Here is a 20,496-nt window from a genome sequence, read left to right on the forward strand (position 1 = left end):
TTATACTCCAATAAAGATGTTAAAAAAAAAAAAGACTCTGTGCTTCCAATGCAGGGGGTGCAGGTTTGACCCCTGGTTAGGAAACTAAGATCCCACATGCCACATGGTGCAGCCAGAAAAAAAAGATAGAAATTGAAGAAGACACAAATAAATGGAAAAAGAGTCATGCTCATGGACTGGAAGAATTAATAGTGTTAAAATGTCCATACTACTCAAAGAAATCTACACATTCAATGCAATCCTTATCAAAATTCCAATGGTATTTTTCACAGAGATAGAACAAACAATCCTAAAATTTGTATGAAAACACAAAAGACTGCAAACAGCCAAATCAATTTTGAGAAAGAAGAATAAAGCTGGAGGCATTATGCTGCCTGATTTCAAACTATATTACAAAGCTGTAGTAATTAAAACAGTATGGTATTGACATAAACATAGAAACGTAGATCAATGGAACAGAATAGAGAGCCCAGAAATAAACCTATGCATATATGGTCAATTAATTTACAACAAAGGGGCCAAAAATATATACAATGGGGAAAAAGAGAGTCTCTTCAATTAATGGTGCTGGGAAAATTGGAGAGCCACATGCAAAAGAATGAAACTGGACCACTCTCTTATACCATACGCAAAAATTAACTCAAAATGGATTAAAGACTTGAACATAAGACCTGAAACCATAAAATGCCTAGAAGAAAACATAAGCAGTAAGTTCCTTGACATAGGTCTTAGTGATGAGTTTTTTAATCTGACACCAAAAGCAAAAGCAACAAAAGCAAAAGTAAAGTGGGACTATATCAAACTAAAAATCTTCTGCATAGCAAAGGAAACCATCAACAAAATGAAAAGGCAACCTACTGAATGGGAGAAAATAATTGCAAATCATATGTCTGATAAGGGGCTGATATCCAAAATACAAAGAGCTCATATAACTCAATAGCAAAAAACCAAACAATCCGATTTAAAAATGGGCAGAAGCTCTGAACAGACATTCTTCCAAAGAAGACATACAGATGGTCATCAGGTACATGAAATGATGCTCAACATCATTAATCATCAGGGAACTGCAAATCAAAACCACAGTGAGGTATCACCTCACATCTGTTAGAATGGCTATTATCAAAAAGATAAGAAGTAACAAGTGTTGGCAAGAATACAGAGAAAAGGAAACCCCTGTGCACTGTTGGTGGGAATGCAAATTGGTGCAACCACTATTGAAAACAGTACGGAAGTTCCTCGAAAAATTAAAAATAGGGTTATCCTATGATCCAGCAATTCCACTTTGGGGTATTTATCCAAAGAAAACTAAAACACTAATTTGAAAAGATATATGCACCTCCATGTTCATTGCAGCATTTTTTTTTTGGCCGTGCCACGCAGCTTGTGGGATCTCAGTTCCCCGACCAGGGATTGAACCTGGGCCACGGCAGTGAAATCCTGTAATCCTAACCACTAGGCTACCAGGGAACTCCCCATTGCAGCATTATTTACAATAGCCAAGATATGGAAATAACCCAGGTGTCCATTGAAGGGTGAATGGATTGTGTGTGTGTGTGTGTGTGTGTGTGTGTGAGATTCAGCCATTAAAAAAAAAGAATGAAATCTCGCCATTGCCATTTGTGACAACATGAATGGACCTCTAGGGCATTATGCTAAGTGAAATAAGTCAAACAGAGAGAAAGACATATATTGTATGATCTCTTTGATATGTGGAATCTAAAAGAGAACAAAAACAAAAACAAAAAAACAAGCTTGTAGATACAGAGAACAATTTAGTAGTTGCAAGAGGCAGACAGGGGGAGAAATGGGTGAACAGTTTCTTGGTTTTGTTTTTTAGTTTAAATAAATTGAATAATTTTTTTTAAAATAGAGGGTGCCAAAAAGACTTAAACAGACATTTCATGGAAGATGAAATATGGATGACCAACGAACATTTAAAAAGATAATCTCATTTGTGATCAATTGAATGCAAATTAAAATCACAATGAAACACCCTTCCATACCTCACAACTGGGCAAACATTGGAAAACAGAAATAAAAAGGTTGGCTCAGATGTGGAATAATAGGAACCTTCATTTCATGTTAATGGGAATATTCAATACTGTCATTACCCAGTTTAGCTGGACAAGCACATACCCTATAGTGCATTAATTCTTGTCCAAGGATAGAACAGATACTTGTGAACCATTTCCATAACAGCAAAGAGTTAGAAACACTCAAATATCCATTAACAATAGAGTGGATAGATTTTGGCGTACCTGAAGTATGGACTAGTGCGCTTCCCTGGTGGCACAGTGGTTGAGAATCTGCCTGCTAATGCAGGGGACACGGGTTCGAGCCCTGGTCTGGGAAGATCCCATGTGCCGCGGAGCAACTAGGCCCGTGAGCCACAACTACTGAGCCCGCGCGTCTGGAGCCTGTGCTCCGCAACAAGAGAGGCCACGATAGTGAGAGGCCCGCGCACCGCGATGAAGAGTGGCCTCCGCTTGCCACAACTAGAGAAAGCCCTCGCACAGAAAGGCAGACCCAACACACCCAAAAATAAATAAATTAATTAATTAATAAAGCTCCAAAAAAAAAAAAAAGCTTCCTAAAAGTTTAAAAATAAATAAATAAATAAAGTATGGACTAGTAAGAGTAAAAATAAATCAACTGCATGCAGCAAATGGATGAGTCTCAGAAACCAATATTGAACACAAAATAAAAATTAGATCACAAAAGAATAATCACTGTGTGATTCTTCTTATACAAAGGGGCAGAAGAGGAAAACCCAATGTATTGTTTAGGAATACATATGCATGTGGAAATCGCTAATGAAAGCAAAGGAATGTCATAGGGATGATATCCACAGAGGAAATTTATAATGCTCTATTTGTTTTTTTTTGGCCGCCCCGCCTGGCTTGTGGGGATCTTAGTTCCCCGACCAGGAATTGAACCCGTGCCCTCAGCAGTGAAAGGGTGGAGTCCTAACCACTGGACCACCAGGGAATTCCCAAGCTGGGACCATTCTTGTTCATGGCTGCATCCCCAAAAACATCCTGATAAAGTCCTCAACAAAAAAATTTTTTAATTGAGGTGGATACTAATATTAACCCTATATTAGAGGACAGAAACCTGAAGATCAGAGAGGTTAAGCAATGTGTCCAAGGATGCAAAGCTTGGAGATGGCAGAGCCAGGATTTGAACCCAGGTGTGACCAGTCCCAGAGCCCATGTTTGTTCCTGGAAGAGGCTGTCTTGTTCCGATGTGAACTTTCCTGCCCCCTCCCCTGTTATCAGCTTGCCATTCAGTGCCACCTGTGCAGCCACGCATTGGAGGGAACCCTGGATCCTGTTGTTGGCTGCCTCTCCGCCATCTGCAGTGGGTGGGGGCTGTGGCCTTGGACCATGGGAGACCTGGTGTTCTACCACCTGTTCCGGGAATGGGGCCCAGTCTGACCCCCCTCACCCGTCTTCTGCCCTATATTAAAGCCTCAGGCTATGGATCTCTTTCCTACCATCTCAAAACTCATGATGCTCCGGCTGCTGAGTTTTCTCCTATTTGTGGCCCTTGGTAAGACCCCAGCCTGTGCTGCCCTGGGCCAGGAGCCCTTGCAATCTACCAACCCACCCTGAGTCTCGCAAACCCAATACCTGGTTCCATAGGAGAGGTCCCAGCTTGTATCTGGGGCATGATGGTGGAGGTTTTCAGCTTGGTGCTGGAGCAGGAAAATAGAGGGGAAGCTGTGGGTGACAGACCAGCTCAGGAGGAAGACTGGGGGACCCAAAGGTCTGTGGTTGGAGTCCTTGATGTGGGTGGTAAACAAAGTCTAGTGGGAAAGACTTTGGGGTCTGTGGTTAGACTGCTTGGGTTGGAATTTCTGTTCCTCTGCTTAACCCGCCAACTCTCCTCTCACACTCCCCCTACTGCACTCCATATCCTGTGGTCTAGCCTTTTCCTGGACTCTCTGCCATATTACATTACAGCTCAGGGCCACCTTCTCTAAGCAGCGTCCCTTGACTGACAATAATGAATGGTAACAGATAATGTTTACTAAGTGCTTACTATATGCCAGGCAGAACGCTAAGGATCTTTTCGTATATTATCTCATGTAATCCTCACAACAGTCCCCTTAAGGTCAGTATTATTATTATCCCCATTTTACAGGTAGAGAAACTGACCCTCAGAGAAGTAAAGTAGCCCATCCTAGAACCAGGGGCAGAGCTGCACTTTGAATCCAGGCAGTCGTACTCCAAAGCCACCACTCTTCGCGACAATAGCTATCACTCCTCAAGGGCTCACTGAGTACCAGGCACGGTTCTAAGTGCATCAACTCCTTCATTCCTGCCATGAAAGGAAGCCACATGTTCATCTCTCTCCCTAGACTCCTGCGAATCCAGAAATCCCTGCTCTAGTCCAAATGCTCATTGTTCATATGTGGTTACTGAGGTTCAGATAGGGGAAGGAGTTGTATGGGATCTCACAGCCTGTTTGTGCCACAGCTAGGACTGGGACCCAGACCTCTTCTTTGCTTTGGGGGACCCTCTAGCTGATTGACGCTTCTATTCTACCCTCTAGCCTCCGGCTTTGGCCAGCCTCCCTACGGGCCCTCCTCCCGTGTTGTCAATGGTGAGGATGCGGTCCCCTACAGCTGGCCCTGGCAGGTAAGAGCGATACCAGCTGCACTATTTCCCACCATGGGCTCTGCACCCCATGCTCTGATTGCAGGATATTCAGTCTGGACCCCATTGTGCTGTTTCCAGTATTCACCTCAGTCTCCAAAGGCCAGGAAACCCTTGGACAATCTACTTCATATGGAAGTTTTGCCCATTTAATCTGTAACCCTCACTGGGCTGTTTGCAAGTTAAAAGTAGTCTCTGGGGAGAGGGCAGTGTTTAACCCAAGGGTTGGTGCATTAATGGTGGAAGTTCAGCGCGATGTTTAAGGAGTGAGATTTGGGGGGACTCATTTCTAGACCCCTCAAACTATACAACAGGGCTATAAGGTCTGGAGCAATAAAGGGATGAAGAGCTTTATAGAGGTCACTGAAGGGAGCACAGAGGACTAGACTCATTGCACTAACACAGTAGCCACTAGCCACATGTGGCTATTTAAATATATTTATTTAATTTTTATTGGAGAGCAGTTGATTTATTTGTGTTAGTTTCAGGTACACAGCAGAGTGAATCAGTTATACATACACATATGCCACTCTTTTTTTAGATTCTTTTCCCACATAGGCCTAAATTTAAATTAATTAAAATTAAGCAATATTAAAAATTCAGTTGCTCAATGCTAACCACATTTTAAATTCTCAATAAGCACATGTGGCTAGTGGCTACCATACTGGACCATACTGAACATTTCCATCATCACAGAAAGTTCTACGGGATGGCACTGGTCTACAACAGGGGTCAGCTAACTTGTTCTGTAAAAGACGAGAGAGTATATATTTTAGCCTTTGTCGGCCATGTGGTTTCTATTGCAATGACTTGATTCTGCCACTGTAGCATGAAAGCAGCCATGGATGGTACAGTTGTGTGGGCTAGGCACTGCACATTTCCAGAGGTGCCATTCTGTGTGAATGATGCTCTCTAGAGTTGTGCAGTGCACAACGTATACAGCCATGGGTAGCAACCCTCGCTGTGGGGCCCAGACCACTCAGGTTCCTCCCTCTCTTGCCACCAGGTCTCCCTGCAGTATGAAAAGAAAGGGACCTTCTACCACACTTGTGGAGGCAGCCTGATCGCCCCTGACTGGGTCGTAACTGCGGGCCACTGCATCTCGTGAGTTCTCTCACTTGCCCCGTCCCTGCGTGAGACCCAGGCAGGCTGGGGCAGTGGGAGACTGTGGGAGGGGAGGGGGGAAGCCAGTCCTGCCTGTACTGACGTCACCTCCACCAGCAGGAGATCCCTGACCTACCAGGTGGTGTTGGGCGAGTATGACCGCTCTGAGAAAGAGGGCTCCGAACAGGTGATCCCCGTCAATGCCGGGGACCTCTTTGTGCACCCACTCTGGAACTCCAACTGCGTGTCCTGTGGGTGAGTGAACTCTCAGGCCTGGGACCCAGGTGCTCCTCTGCTGGTCTCTCTATGACCCAACACTGATTCTGAGAAGACTCCCAGGGACAATGGAGCTGGGCCAGCAGCCTGAGCCCAGGTCCCACACGCTGAGGGTCAGAGCCAACAGAGCCTTTAAGGATCATCCACACCAAACGTCTCTCCCTACAGAGGGGAGAGCAGGGCCCAGGGAGGGGCAGGAACTCCCCCAAGGCCATTCGGCTGGTTGGCTTCAGAACCCAGGACTCCTCAGGCACCCCTGTCCCAAATCCAAGGTTTCCTCCATTCAATGGACATTCATCCGGAGCATCCTGCGTTCCCGGCATTGTGGGCTAAAGGAGGAGCACTGGACTGAGAGTCAGGCTCCAGCACTAAGTCACTGTGTGGCTTGGGCAAGTCATTGCCCTTCTTTGGGCCTCAGTTTGACCACTTGTCAAGGGTGACCTTCTGGGCTTCCTGGGTGGTTATGAGGGTCAAGGAGAAAACCACTGGGTGAGAACACAAAGCAGGGCTTCTTAAGCCTCTCAAGCATATGCAAAATTGTATGTCTGGGTAGCTCAGCATTTTTCCGGTGAGAGGATCAAAGAAGGGTGCAGAACCCCTGAAAGTGCAACGCAGAAGTGAGGGACCATGATGATTAAGACCCTGACCCATCCTCAGGGGCTCCTGGGGTGAGTGGAGAGACAATCAGACCCAGATGCAATTACTTGAGTGACAAACAGGCAGATGAAGAGAGCAGTGGTTCTCAAAGTGTGGTCCCCAGGCCAGCAGCAGCAGCACCACCTGGGAACTCGTTAGAAATGTGAATCCTTGGGGCCTCCCAGACCCACTGCATCAGAAACTCTGGAATGGGCTCCAGCAACTTGTGTTATAACAACAAGCCCTCCAGTGATTCTGACACAGCTGATGCGTGAGAACCACTGGTGTAAAAGCTGAGGACAATTACCAAGGCCAAGGGTCAGCGTGGGCTGAAGAGGCCAGGAGGGCTTCCTCAAGTTGCTCAGCAGTAAGAATGCGTGGGATCTGGAGGGAGAAGGGGCATCGGGCGCATCCCGGAGGTAAAATATCCCGAGCAAAGCTGAGGGGTGGGGCTTGGACTGGCTGGAGGACCAGGCTCCCCATGACTCTTCCCTCCTCCCCAGCAATGACATCGCCCTCATCAAGCTGTCGCACAGCGCCCAGCTGGGAGACAAGGTCCAGCTCGCCAGACTCCCTCCCGCCGGCGACATCCTGCCCAATGAGACACCCTGCTACATCAGCGGCTGGGGCCGTCTCTACAGTACGTGCTGACCCCTCCAGCCAGCCGTAGGGACAGTGGGTAGGATGACAGAGCCTGGGGCGGGGGGCTGAGGGCAACACCAGGAGCATCCTTGCACTTTTCTTCCATTCCTCCTCCAGAGGCAGCCTTCTCCCCTCATCCTCCCAAACTTGAATGTGTTCAATGGAAGACTTTGTTGTGTCTTCTGTGTGCCAGGTGCTGGAGATGTTCTGATGGACACAGCAGGCAGGACCACATAACCTGGTGGGAGGAGACTTCCCAACAGACTAGAAGAGTGGCTTTTCCTCAAACCCCCCACCCCACTCTGGGGCTCCCAGTCCTAACTCCCAGATCCCAGCCCTAGCCCTGCACCCCTACAGCCCCTGCTCAGTGTTCTCTATCTCCACAGCCGGTGGGCCGCTCCCAGACAAGCTGCAGCAGGCCCTGCTGCCCGTGGTAGACTACGAGCACTGCTCCAGGCGGGACTGGTGGGGCAGCTCCGTGAAGAAGACCATGGTGTGCGCCGGCGGGGACATCCGCTCTGGGTGCAACGTGAGTCAGCAGCTCTCGTCTGCCCAAGGTGGTGCGGGGCTACGGCCACTCCGCTGGGTGTGCAGGGCCCAGGGTACTTCTGCTATCTGCCTGGGAGGAGAGGGAGGAATCTTGCCTGCTGGGCTCATTCAGCCTCCAGGCCAGGCAGGACTTGGAGGAAGTCACTGCAGCCCAGGCACACAGCTCTGGTCTCTGGACTCTAGTCCCAGCTCACACACTGACTTGATCTGGGGCAAGTCACTGTCCCTTGACCTCAGGATTCCCATCAGTACAGCAAGGGATATGGACATCATGATCTCTAAAGTCACCTTCAAATCTGGGGTCCTGAAGTTATAATTAAGCAATACTCTCATTGTACTACAAGTGAATATGAATAACAATATTAATAACTAACTGTGGTAATAATAATCAGAACTACCATTTATTGATTGCTTCCTCTCTACCAGGCATTGCGCTAAGACCATATACTTATCACCTCATTTGATTCTCACAAAATCTTGTAAGATAGATATCATTCCCCATCACAAAGGAGCAAACTGAGGCTCAGAGAGGTCAAGTCATATAAGGGTTTCTCAAAATCCCCAAAGTCAGAACCAATTCCTTAAAGCTCAGACACAGCTCAGTCTCCCACTGCTCTCCAACCATTCCAGGGTGACTCTGGAGGACCCCTCAACTGCCCGGCAGCAGATGGCTCCTTTCAGGTCCACGGCGTGACCAGCTTCGTTTCTGCCTTTGGCTGCAACACCCTCAAGAAGCCCACAGTGTTCACGCGAGTCTCGGCCTTCAATGACTGGATTGAGGAGGTAAGCAGGACAGGGCAAGCAGCGAGGGCTCCAGGTGCTGGCTCTTCTGAGAGGTGCTGGGGGGAATGGGTGAGAACAGCAGTTCCTGATCCTAGGAGGTCAGTAGTGGGAGTGGGGCACGTGCCAGAAGGGTTTGAGGACGTTTTCTGCTACAGTGTGGCCCTAAGAATCTCAAGGGCTTCTGGGTGGAGCTTTGAACTACTGCTGAACTTCCTTTCTGCAACAAGTGTATATGAAGTGCCTCCTTTGGTCCAGGTCTTTTCTTGTCATGGAGGATAGAGTGATGTGTGGCTTGTGGGGAACAGACGATTAAATGAGCAAAATGATGAAATGTGGTGGAAGCTGTGATAGGTGAAGCTCAGGCCCCAGTGAGAGTGCAAACCTCATCTGGCAATGAGTGGTCAGGGAGGATTAATATTGTTCGTGACAATAGTCTTAGCCACCATTTATGGACTCTTAAACATATGCCAGGCACCGTGATGACACCTTAGTTAATAGTTTAATTTAAAACCCCCATGAGGTAAGTACTATGATTACCCCCATTGTACAGATGAGAAAACTGAGGCTCAGAGAGCTCAAGTCACTCTCCCAGTGTCACACAGCCAATGAGTGACATGGCTGGGAGTTGAACTCAGTTCCATATGGCGTCAGAAGCTGTGTTCCTGACTAGACTATTCTGGTTTTTCCCCTCTCTTTTTTCAGACCATTGCAAGCCACTAGAACCAAGGCCGGGGTGGCAGTGCCCATTCACTCTCTTTGTAAAAAATAAAGATCTCTCAGAAAATTCCAAATTGAGTCTTTCTTCCTTCTTAGATTCACCTCTTACCCTCTGGCCTGTTCCTAAAATCTTAGATGTGATATGTAGAGATGAGAACAGAACCAACCCTCTCATATGAGAATGAGAAAAAAATGAGGCCCAAAGAGAAGGCAGTTGCTGTCAAGTGACGGACCATCACAGTTTTCCTGGGATACAGGACTTTTCATGGTTAAAACCAGGTGAGGAACTTCCCTGGTGGTCCAGTGGTTAAGACTCTGTGATTCCACCACAGGGGGCATGGGTTTGATCCCTGGTCGGGGAACTAAGATCTCGCCTGCCCTGCGGTGTGGCAGAAAAAAAAACAACAAAAAATCAACATCAAAAACAAAACCAAAAAAAGCCAAACCGGTGAGTCTTGGGAAGTTGTACAGCCACATGCACAATCACTGGCTTTTCAATGCAGACATAAAAGCATGGTAGAGTCTGCAGAAATACTGTCCTTACCAGCCCCTTGGGAGGCTCATGTTGGAATGGACAGGGCTGTGCATTTTCTGCTTCCATTGATGGGCTGGGGAAGGAGGACTGCAGTCATTCATTCATTCAACAAGCATCCATTCCTTCTTCTTGAGGAGGGCTCACAGAGGGAAGACGACATGGATCCTGCCCTGAAATGGCTCATTGTTTAGACAGAAATGAGCATATCGGAGTCATTCATTAAACATTTACTAGGCACCTTCTTTGTTGAAAGTTCTGGGCTGAGAGAACAGAGGTAAGCAGGACAAGGTCAGGGGGAGCCCTTGCTGCAGGGCGGAGGCGCACACACAGGTGCACACACAATGCGGAGACCGAGGTCGGACCCCAGTGGGCTGTTGCTGAGGTCCAAAAGACTGCCGCCGTGCCTCGAACTCAACATAAAAACAACTGAGTTCTTTTACCCACGTTTCTCCTGAATACCATGAAAGGAAACATGGTCCCCACAAGGACACACGTATACAATTTTTAATATTAACGTTGTTCCATTGTTCCCTTCCTTAAAAAGTTATACTTCCAGTGTTGAAAAGTTTAAAAGATACAACATGGAGAATAATAAACAAAACACCCAAATAGCCTCCCTCCTCAATGAACAAATTTCACATTTTTGCTTCATATTTTCTAAAATAACTACAGTTCAGGTGGAGGCCCCTTTGTACTCTTCCCAGGGGTCTTCACCACCATGGGTGTGGGGTTATCCACCAAATATTACTGCTTTTCCTTTGGGGCACATAATAGAATAGCTGTTACCTGCCCTCTTGAAGTTGAGTTTGGCCATGTGGCTTGCTCTGGCCAAGGTGAAGATTTGAGAGACAGGACGATTTCCCTTTGCCTCAGTAACTGGTGGCTCCAGGTCAGCCTGGCCCCAGAGCGAGATGTGGAACACAGCCTCTCTGCTGCCCCCTGGTGGACATGCAGCACAAGCAAGAAATACAGTCTTGTTACAAGCTGCTGAGATTTGGGGTGTTTGTTACACTGGCATGGACCTAACCTATCCTGACTGATAAAAGGAGTTTGGTGTTTATCCTCTCACTCCATGCTATTATATTTTTATCACAAATATAAATATCCATAAACAATATATTGCATTGCTTTGGTTTTTTAAAATACATGCATGGCTTCTTGCCATATGGATTATTCTGCAACTTGCTTCCTTCACCCAATATTTTCACCCAATATTTTTGACGTCTATTTATGCTGATTCATCTGTGCTGATTTATCTATCTCCAGTTCATTGCTGCTAGTTTTGTAGAGTATTCAATTGCCCAATAACACTAGTTATTTATCCTTTCCCCCTCCTGATGGACATTTAGAGCAGGGCCAATTTTTTCTGATTACAAATAGTGCTTCAGTGAACATCCTTGGACATATTTCCAGGTGCACACGTGAGAGTGGCTCTAGGGCATATTTCTAGAAGTGGAATGGCTGACTGGGAGAGTGTGCTCATTTTCAACTTTACCAATTGCCAAATTGCTCTTCAAAGTGATTATATCAACAGTATCTCTTAAAATTCCCTTTTTTTCTTTTCCCGTCCACTGGTTCTGTTCCACACATTACAACTGCCACACATTTTTATCCTAAAACCACCCCTGGAATCTCAACTCTTTCCTCCAAAACCCTCTCCTCCAGTCCTTAGCCCCACTCCAGCTCCTACAAAAGCCCAAGAACCAGTCTGACAAGGCCAGAGTGAGGGCAAGGAAGGAACTGAGTCCAGCAGAGCAGAGACCTCTGCATCGCAGGGGAGTGGAGGAGGATGGGAGAAATTCTGGAGCCAGGACATGTTAATCATTTGTATGCAGACGATGCTGGATGACATATGCAACTGTCAGGCGCTCCCAGGGCCCTGCAGTATCTACTTCTTCCCAGTGGGTCAGGGAAGAGCCCTTAGACAATTTTCCAAAATAATTTTAGGACAAAGGGCAGCCAAACATGTAAAATTCCACCCTGTGGCTGGGCGATGGGCCCTCAAGTGTCCTTGAGGGGAAGGCTGAGAGGCGAAGGCTGAGAGCATCTCTCAGGGGAAGGCTGAGAGCTTCTACGACACCCTCCTCATGTATGGCCAACAGGGAGTTAGGACATCTTGCCTAAAAGTGCTAACAATTCAATGAATAATTCAAGTTTCTTTTTTAAAATTTCCAAGTATCAACAATTCAAATCCTTTAAAAACTATATAGACAATAATTTAATTTTTTGAGTGATGATTAGAGTATCAACACCAACAATTTTTTGTTTTTGTTTTCTAAATCATGAAGAACAATCCACTTTTTGAAGATGCACAACATCAATACTTCAATTCTCTTCTAAAATGACAAAGGGGGCTTCCCTGGTGGTGCAGTGGTTAAGAATCCGCCTGCCAATGCAGGGGACACGGGTTCGAGCCCTGGTCTGGGAAGATCCCACATGTCACAGATCAACTAAGCCCATGCACCACAACTACTGAGCCTGCGCTCTACAGCCCACGAGCCACAGCTACTGAGCCCATGTGCCACAACTACTGAAGCCCTCGCGCCTAGAGCCCGTGCTCCGCAACAAGATGAAGCCACCACAGTGAGAAGCCCACACACCACAATGAAGAGTAGCCCCTGCTCGCCACAACTAGAGAAAGCCCGCGCACAGCAACAAAGACCCAACACAGCCAAAAATAAATAAATTAATTAATTTTTTAAAATAAGTAAAATATTAAAAAAAAATAAATAAAAGTGATAAAGGATCAGCGTGGCAATGCTCTTTTTAACCACGATATCAACAACTTAGTTCTCATCTTAAAATCACTGAAGTGTCAATAGTTCATTTTTTTCAACTCTACCTCAACTAAAAAAATTTTTTTTGTTAATTCAAAAAGAAAAATAAAAACATGGTCACCTTAAAAAAATTCACTTTTTTAATCTTAAGAGTCAACAATTCTATTATCTTTTCTTTTTTCAGTACATTCATACTGGTTATGTTTTAGAAACTTCCACTTTGGGAAAGATTTGTAAAAATCACCCACGTTCCCACCTCTCTTACACAGCTGCTTCTATCATTTTGATATGCTTCCATCCATTTTTTTTTTTCCATCTACTTCTTTTTCTTTCCATTTAGAAAATCTATCACACAGACATAGAAAACAAACTTAGGTTAGGACTCTGTGCTTCCACGGCAGGGGGCATGGGTTCAATCCCTGGTCGGGGAACTGAGATCCCACATGTCGAGGTGTGGCCAAAAACAAAAAAAGAATGGCAGGGCAGTGAAGGCTGCTCTAGAGAGGCTCCATTTGAACTAGAACCTGGATGAGCAGATCTCAGAAAAGAGCACTACAAGCAGAGATCAGCAAAAGAGGTGAAGATGAGCTTGTGTGAAGATGAGATTGTCAGGTTGGCAAAATAACAAGAAGGCCAGTGTGTCAGCAGATGGAGTGAACAGGAGGGAGGGAAAAGATGAGGGAGTGGGGCAAAGTACAAAGTTTAAATTTTGCCCTGAATGATACCATAATCTTATGCAGAGCCACAACACATATACTTTTAATATAAATTTATAAACCTGTAAAATTGGAGCTGCTCTGGGACCCAAAGAGCTGTCCCCCACACCCCCACCCCCATTCCTCTCACCTGAGCAGTTTTCTGAAGCATTCCCAAAGAACTTAAGAATTGAAGGGGAGGGTGGGAGGCAGATGCAAGAGTGAAGAGATATGGGGATATATGTATATGATTAGCTGATTCACTTTGTTATAAAGCAGAAAAACTAACACACCATTGTAAAGCAATTATATTCCAATAAAGATGTTTAAAAAAAAAAGCCCTACATAAGACTATATACTATATGATTCCATTTACATGAAATTGTATAGCAAGCAAAACTAATCTAGGGCTTCCCTGGTGGTGCAGTGGTTAAGAATCTGCCTGCCAATGCAGGGGACACAGGTTCAAGCCCTGGCCCAGGAAGATCCCACATGCCATGGAGCAACTAAGCCCGTGCACCACAACTACTGAACCTGTGCTCTAGAGCTTGCGTGCCACAACTACTGAAGCCCGCGCGCCTAGAGCCCATGCTCCGCAACAAGAGAAGCCACTGCAATGAGAAGCCCGCGCACCACAACGAAGAGTAGCCCCCACTCGCCGCAACCAGAGAAAGCCTGCGCACAGCAACAAAGACCCAACACAGCCAAAAATAAAAATTAAAAAAAAATTTAAAAACCCCAAAAAACTAATCTATGCTGGAAAGAATTAGAACAGAAGTTGATTTTGGGACAGGGATTGACTAGGAATGAGGGAACTTTCTGGGGTGATGACAGTGTTTTGCATCTTGATAAGGATTTGTCAAATGGATGCATTTGTCAGAACCCACCCACTGAATGCTACGTAGGATTTGTGTATTTCATTGTAAGTGAATCTCATAAGAAAAAAGTACACAAATATTGAATTTTAACAATATGTATGATGAAGTACTTGGGAAGAAGTGTACTGATGTCAACAACTTACTGTGAAATGCATCAAAAATGCAGATGGATTAAATAAAAGACTAGATAGATACGTGATTAAAAAAAAAAAGAACTGAAGGGGAGGAATGACAATTGGAAGTCCTTACTCTAGTTCAATGCCCTCATTTTACAGATGGGGAAACCAAGGCTAAAAGGAGGTAAAGGTGGCAACTGCACTGTAGGAGTGAGTGGGAGAAGGGCCCACAGTCGCTAGAGGAGGGAGGGGTAGGGCCATGGCAAGGAGCTCTGGTTCTCCAACCACCAACTCGAGTGCCTGGCCATCTAGGAGTTTACTGACCAGTGGTGGCTGTGAAGACAAAAGGCACATTTTCCCTTCCCCAGGGACATTGGCTCTGGGGTGATAACCCAGCAGGAGGCATTGAGGTGCCCCTCTTAATTTCCTAGCCCATTCCATTTTGGATAGGCCAGTTGGAAGGAGAATGGGACGGCCAAGTCCCTTCCCTTCAGGAATAAAAGTGAATTGGGAAGTCTGCCTCGGTTAGCATCTCTGCACCTTCTCTTACAGGCTGTGCTATTTAACCTGTGTGCCTAGACTCAAACCAGCTTAGTAAGAATTCGAAATTTCAGTTCTTAACCATGGCAACTGGAAAGTCTCGAAGAAGAGACACACAGGGCTAAGATTCAGCCTCCTACGCACACGGGGTCTCCCCTTGGACAGACTGCCAAAGCCCCACGGGCACATGCTCACTATCTGGGGGGTGGGCGGGGGTCTCTTTGGGTACACGGAGACACCTAACAGACTTGCGCCCTCTGTCCATCTGGAGTGACTCCACTGGAAGCCATACAGACCACTGTCAGCCAACAGCAGCCAGCCAACCAGCCCTCTTATTTTGGTTTCTTTCCTCTGGGTGGTGCAAAGGCTTAAGGGTGTAACCTCAGGGTGCGGCGCTGACTCAGCTGCGGGCAGGCTCCAGGACTATCTTGATTCCTGCTTCATCCTCTTTCCATTTTGTTGGGCAAACTGCGGCTCAGAAAGATAAAGGCCTTCCCCGCACCGGAAAAACTCCTAGGCCGTGCCCAAAGCTCCGCACGGTCGGGAAAACTGGGAACTGAGGGAGGCCAAGAGACCAGAACGGGTTAAGATCATGAAGCTGCGGAGCACCGCCAAGGCCTAGAGAGACCGGGCGCCTCGAACCCGGTTCCCCCTCGCTCCCAGCTTCCGGGCGGGGCGCGACTTCCGGTTCCGGCGGCGGGCTACAAAGCTTGGCGCCGGGAAGCTGGTTTCCCGTTCCTGCAGCCGGCGGCGGTGTTTCGCGTGTCATTGCCAGCCGCCCCGTCCCCCCGCCCTCGGAGGGGCACCTGCGCAGGTGAACTCCCCTTCCCGCCCCCTGCGCCTCCCCCTCCCCCGCGCACCGTCGGGTGGGAGCGGGCGGCCCTAGGAGCAGGGAGCCACTGCCCGCGGGGTGTGCCGGCTGCTCGGCCTGCCGTGGCCTTGGGCCCCGCTTCAGCCCTGAAGGAGGAGGACTTCCCAGTTCTGGAGCCACAGACGCACCTTTTCCGGCCGGACCTCGGCCCTCTGAGCCGCGCCCAGGTGGTGGGAGGAGTCGGGCTCAGATCCCTGCGGAGACGCCGGGGATTTTTGTACTGGGCTGAGTGGTCCCGCCACCTCCTAGCCTTGTGACCTTGGGCAAGTCCCCTTTCTCTGAGCCTAAGTTTGTCAGTGGAAATGACAGTAACTGTCATACTGGGTTATCGGGAGCATTGGATGAGGGAAAGCTGTTGCGCAGTATCTGGCTTGTAAAGTTCAACAAATGTAGCGGCGGAGGCTGCCGTTAATGGAGATAACCGGGGCGGTAGAGAGTCCTATCAAGAATTTAACCTGAGTGGCTAAGAGGATCACGTAGAGAATGTGAAACGCTCAGCACAGTGTCAGGTAGGAAATAAGGGTTCCGTAACTGGAGTTATTAACTGGTGAGGGTAAGCATTCTGTCTGGCAGGTGGGCTTCTAATAACGGATAGGATTTAGAAGCTGCGTAAATCGAGGAGCTGGTCCATCTTTCAGAACCAACCTTGAAAACTGGCCTACTGACAATTGAGACTGTTCCTAAAAGTCGAGCTTGTAAAAACCTCTGGTGCTAGGAACTAGAAGAATTAGTAAAAGGGTGTTTTTCTAAGTGGATTAGGGGTTTTCACGCAGAAAGGGTTTGAGCAGGAGGGGAAAACCTGAAAAGTTTCTTCCTCTTGAGTTGTCGCGAAAGTAATATAGGTGTAGTTAAAAAGAAAACAATACAGAAAGATAGAAGAAAAATGTTTCCCTCTTACTGTTCTTGCTCCCCAGAAGCAGGTACTGTTTGGGGATATATCCGGTCATATATGCTTATGTGTATGTATTTTTAATTTCCCCAGATGGGATCATACTATATATACTGATCTGCACCTTGGTCACGGGGTGCTGTGTTATGGACAGCTTTACATATCAGCTCTCATAGGCTTCCTTCATTCCTTACGAGGCTGCATAGTATTCCACTGAGTGGGGGACAGTACTTTATTGAATCATTTCCCTGTTGATGGCTTAAGTTGTTCCCAAGATTTTGCTTTCCTACAGTGTTTCATCCAACCTTTTCTTGACTAAATATTTCCTTTTTATTGAAGGCACCCCTGAGATTTGGAGATATTCTGCTTTTGTCCTTCTTATCACCTGGATTAGTTAACAACTTACTTTTGGGGATGAGCACACCCTGTTGATTGAATAAAAATGTAGATAACATGAGAAGAAGTGGTGTACTCCAAGAATATCTCTGTGACGGGGTCTAGAATCAATTCAAGGCTCCTAGAAAATGGGTCAGTGAATGTTTAGAGAAGAGGTGATTAGGAGCCGAGAACCATTTAATTCACGTCAGCTGGTCAGTGTTGTGATTGTTGGCTTCTGTCAGTTGTTGTGCAGGAAACAGATTTGAGAATCTTTGACGCAGGAGAGATTTTAAACATACTAATCCTTGGGAGAGGTGGTGTTAGTTTAAAAAAGATGATCCTTGTAAAGTGGCTTCATCACAGGGGTTATGATCTATGATTGGACATTCCTTGTGTGAAAATTAATATAGTCATTTTTATACTGTCATCTGAAGTCTCTCTCTTTTTTTTTTTCTTTTAAATAAATTAACATAGGATGTGGTTTTCCTATAAATAATCCCTCTTTAGACTGGGGCTCTAGCCCAAATGAAGCAAAACCTTTTTTCCCAACATTTCACAGGTATTTGATTTGCCCACCTGGCCCCCGTCCTCCTTCCTCCCACTACAGCTGGTTTGCTAATCCTGGAGCTGTCAAGCATCCGATGAGTCGGAAATGTATGCTGCTAGGCTTCTGACAAGTTCAATTTCCCATACTCGGTGGGAGCTTAGGATCTTGATCTTAACATAAAGGCTTTTTTCCTTTTTTTTTTTTTTTTTTAATTGCCTTAGACTCCACCCTGATGGTAGCTCCTAAAGTACCGTTTTAAAAAAAAAAAAATTGTATTTATTTATTTGGTTGCATCGGGTCTTAGTTGCAGCAGGCGGGCTCCTTAGTTGTGGGTCGCTGGCTCCTTAGTTGCAGCATGTGAACTCTTAGTTGGGGCATGCATGCGGGATCTAGCTCCCGGACCAGGGATTGAACCCGGGCCCCCTGCCTTGGGAGCATGGAATCCTAACCACTGCACCACCGGGGAAGTCCCCTAAAGTATTTTAAACACTTGCTTTTCTTTCATTCTCATGAAAGAGATGGGGGGACATGGAAAAGACAGTAGAGTTGGATGTAAATGAACAGACCTTTTTCTCCTCTATTTTAGCACTTCTTCATAATTTGCTTTTGGACATAGCAAATGCTCCATAAAAGTGGCTGGAGGAAGCAAACACCCATGATTTTAAAGATTTCCCCTACAAATCATATGCGTATATGTTTGTATTGGGGGAAAAAATGGATGAAAGATTTTCCAGCTAGCAAGGCCAGCATTCTTCATTCTTTCTTCTTTGAGAATCTACATCTTACATTTTGGTAAACTATTGATACGTTGTCTCAATTGTGTCAGTTGATCCAGCAAGAGGAAACAAAAACAGAATTTCTAGTAGCTTTTTTTTTTTAACAGTTTATTTATTTATTATTATTATTATTTTTTGGCTGCATCGGGTCCTGGTTGCAGCACGTGGGATCTTCGTTGAGGAATGCGGGCTTCACTAGTCGTGGCACGTGGGTTTTCTCTCTCTAGTTGTGGTGCGCGGGCTCCAGGATGCGTGGGCTCTGCAGTTGTGGCGTGCAGGTTCCAGAGCATGTGGGCTCTGTAGTTGTGGTGCACGTGGGCTTAGTTGCCCCTCAGCATGTGGGATCTTAGTTCCCAGACCAGGGATCGAACCTGTGTCCCCTGAATTGGAAGACGTATTCTTTACCACTGGACCACCAGGGAAGTCCCTCTAGTAGCTTTATTAAGAAACCCCGTTAAGTTTGAAAAGTTGATGTAACCTAGGTCTGGACCAGATCCATGTGATCAAAGAGGTTTTAACATCCTTTGTTTTTGCTGACTCTGACTTTTCTCTTTGTGCCTAGGAGTCTGAGAAATCCTTTTCCAGAGTTCTAGAATGGAGACTGAAGGGTACCCAGAGATACAAAGAAATAGAGAAATCCAGAATGATGAAATAAGGTCATCACCAAATGAGAGGATGGCTGGGGAGCCAGAAGTTGTCCTGATAGCACTTCCCCAGGTCCAGATTCCACCAAAGAGCCTCGATGAAAACTCTGCAGAAGACCTTGAGACTGTGCCACGAGGGAGTCCTCTCAACCCTGCGGCCTCCAGGCAGAGGTTCCGGCAGTTCCGCTATGAGGATGCAGCTGGCCCCAGGGATGTCCTCAGACATCTCCAGGAGCTTGCTGGACAGTGGCTGAGACCTGATATTCACACAAAGGAGCAGATTGTGGAAATACTGGTGCAGGAGCAATTCCAGGCCTTCCTCCCTGAGGAGCTCAGAGCTCGGGCACAGAGATGTCAGCCTGGGGTCAGAATCACTGGCTAAATCCTACTGCTTGCTTCTTGCTCAGCCTACATGTGAGAAGTAACCAAAGGCTCTCTTTGTTACAAGATCCAACTGCAGTCATGGGAAATGTGAACCTCGGTTTTCTTTGAGCTTGCCTTTGACTAGCTGTAATAAGAATTAACCAAAACCTTTTTTTGGCTGAAGCAGCTCTATTTCCTGGGACTGTGAACTCCAGAATGAGTTTCCCTGCCCTCTTGTAAGGACAGTCAGCCTGCTGCTTGTTTTTGCTCTGCTGAATGCCTCCTTTTTTGCACTTTGTGACATGCTTTGATATATTGTTTTTATGTATCCAAAGGGATGATTGCTTCAACTTTAATATTCTTGATTCTTGTTGTGGTGGCATGAATGGAAGCTTCTGTAACCCCACCAGTAACTCATTTGGGATGTCCTTGAAATATTAAAGTTCTGTTTTTTAGTAAAAATGTCCTTTGATGATTTACCAGTTTAGCTCTTAGTAGTCAGCATTTGAGAAAGGTGAGATAATTATCAGGAGTAGATGTGAGCTCGAGATAAGAACTATGTGGCATTCGCTGAGCTGGGAAATAGGAACAGGCCTGGCCTTTGTTTTCAAAGTCAGAATTTAAATTGGACAAAACTGAGAGGGGTAAAACAGGGTCATAAGAGGTAACTCTCAGGCAGGGCTGTTTGATTTGCTCTTTCTCCATTTTCATCACCTTTGTTCTACAGCTCGTCTTCCTGTAAGAGAACTCACTCAACCATCTGACAATTCTGCTCTTCCCGAAACAGAGGTCATCCTGGCTTTGTGTGTGTGGAGGCCTGTACTTTGGTTGACAGCTGAGACAGAGCAGTAGCTCTGGTTGTGACAGGCAGAGAGGAAACAGCAGCTGCTTCCCCAGCATGACCCAGTCTTGAGGAACCTTTCGGCCTCTGCGGCCTGGCTTTGGGATTTGTAGATCCGCCCCTGTAACACACTTGGTACCAATTCGGAAACTAATCTTTTGGGATAGGGGCTGGTTAACTCCATGCTGGAACTCGTGTTGATTCTGCTGATGTTTGTTTAGTACTTCCTGTGCCTTTGGGACTCTTCTAGATGCTAGCATATAAATACTATAAAACCA

At 46.4% G+C, this 20,496-nt stretch overlaps 1 protein-coding gene across 1 annotated transcript; it reads left to right on the forward strand.

Annotated features, from left to right (window-relative positions):
• The first annotated feature begins 3,509 nt into the window (after positions 1-3,509).
• Positions 3,510-9,404, forward strand: LOC132348187 (proproteinase E). The gene is made up of 8 exons (XM_059895492.1): positions 3,510-3,552; positions 4,558-4,643; positions 5,668-5,765; positions 5,886-6,020; positions 7,181-7,317; positions 7,706-7,848; positions 8,499-8,651; positions 9,354-9,404. Exons 1-8 carry the CDS (start codon positions 3,510-3,512, stop codon positions 9,369-9,371), a joined length of 813 nt encoding a protein of 270 aa, XP_059751475.1. The 3' UTR covers positions 9,372-9,404.
• The last annotated feature ends 11,092 nt before the right edge of the window (positions 9,405-20,496 follow it).

This window comes from Balaenoptera ricei, chromosome 1 (assembly GCF_028023285.1).
Source record: "Balaenoptera ricei isolate mBalRic1 chromosome 1, mBalRic1.hap2, whole genome shotgun sequence".
Classification (NCBI taxonomy): Eukaryota; Metazoa; Chordata; class Mammalia; order Artiodactyla; family Balaenopteridae; genus Balaenoptera; species Balaenoptera ricei.

What these genes read in the sequence shown, in the direction of transcription:
- LOC132348187 (XM_059895492.1), top strand. Translation starts at nt 3,510, where the DNA reads ATGATGCTCCGGCTGCTGAGTTTTCTCCTATTTGTGGCCCTTG. An exon ending in ACTGCGGGCCACTGCATCTC is followed by an intron (nt 5,766 to 5,885) that starts GTGAGTTCTCTC and finishes CTCCACCAGCAG; the next exon opens with GAGATCCCTGACCTACCAGG. An exon ending in CGGCTGGGGCCGTCTCTACA is followed by an intron (nt 7,318 to 7,705) that starts GTACGTGCTGAC and finishes CTATCTCCACAG; the next exon opens with CCGGTGGGCCGCTCCCAGAC.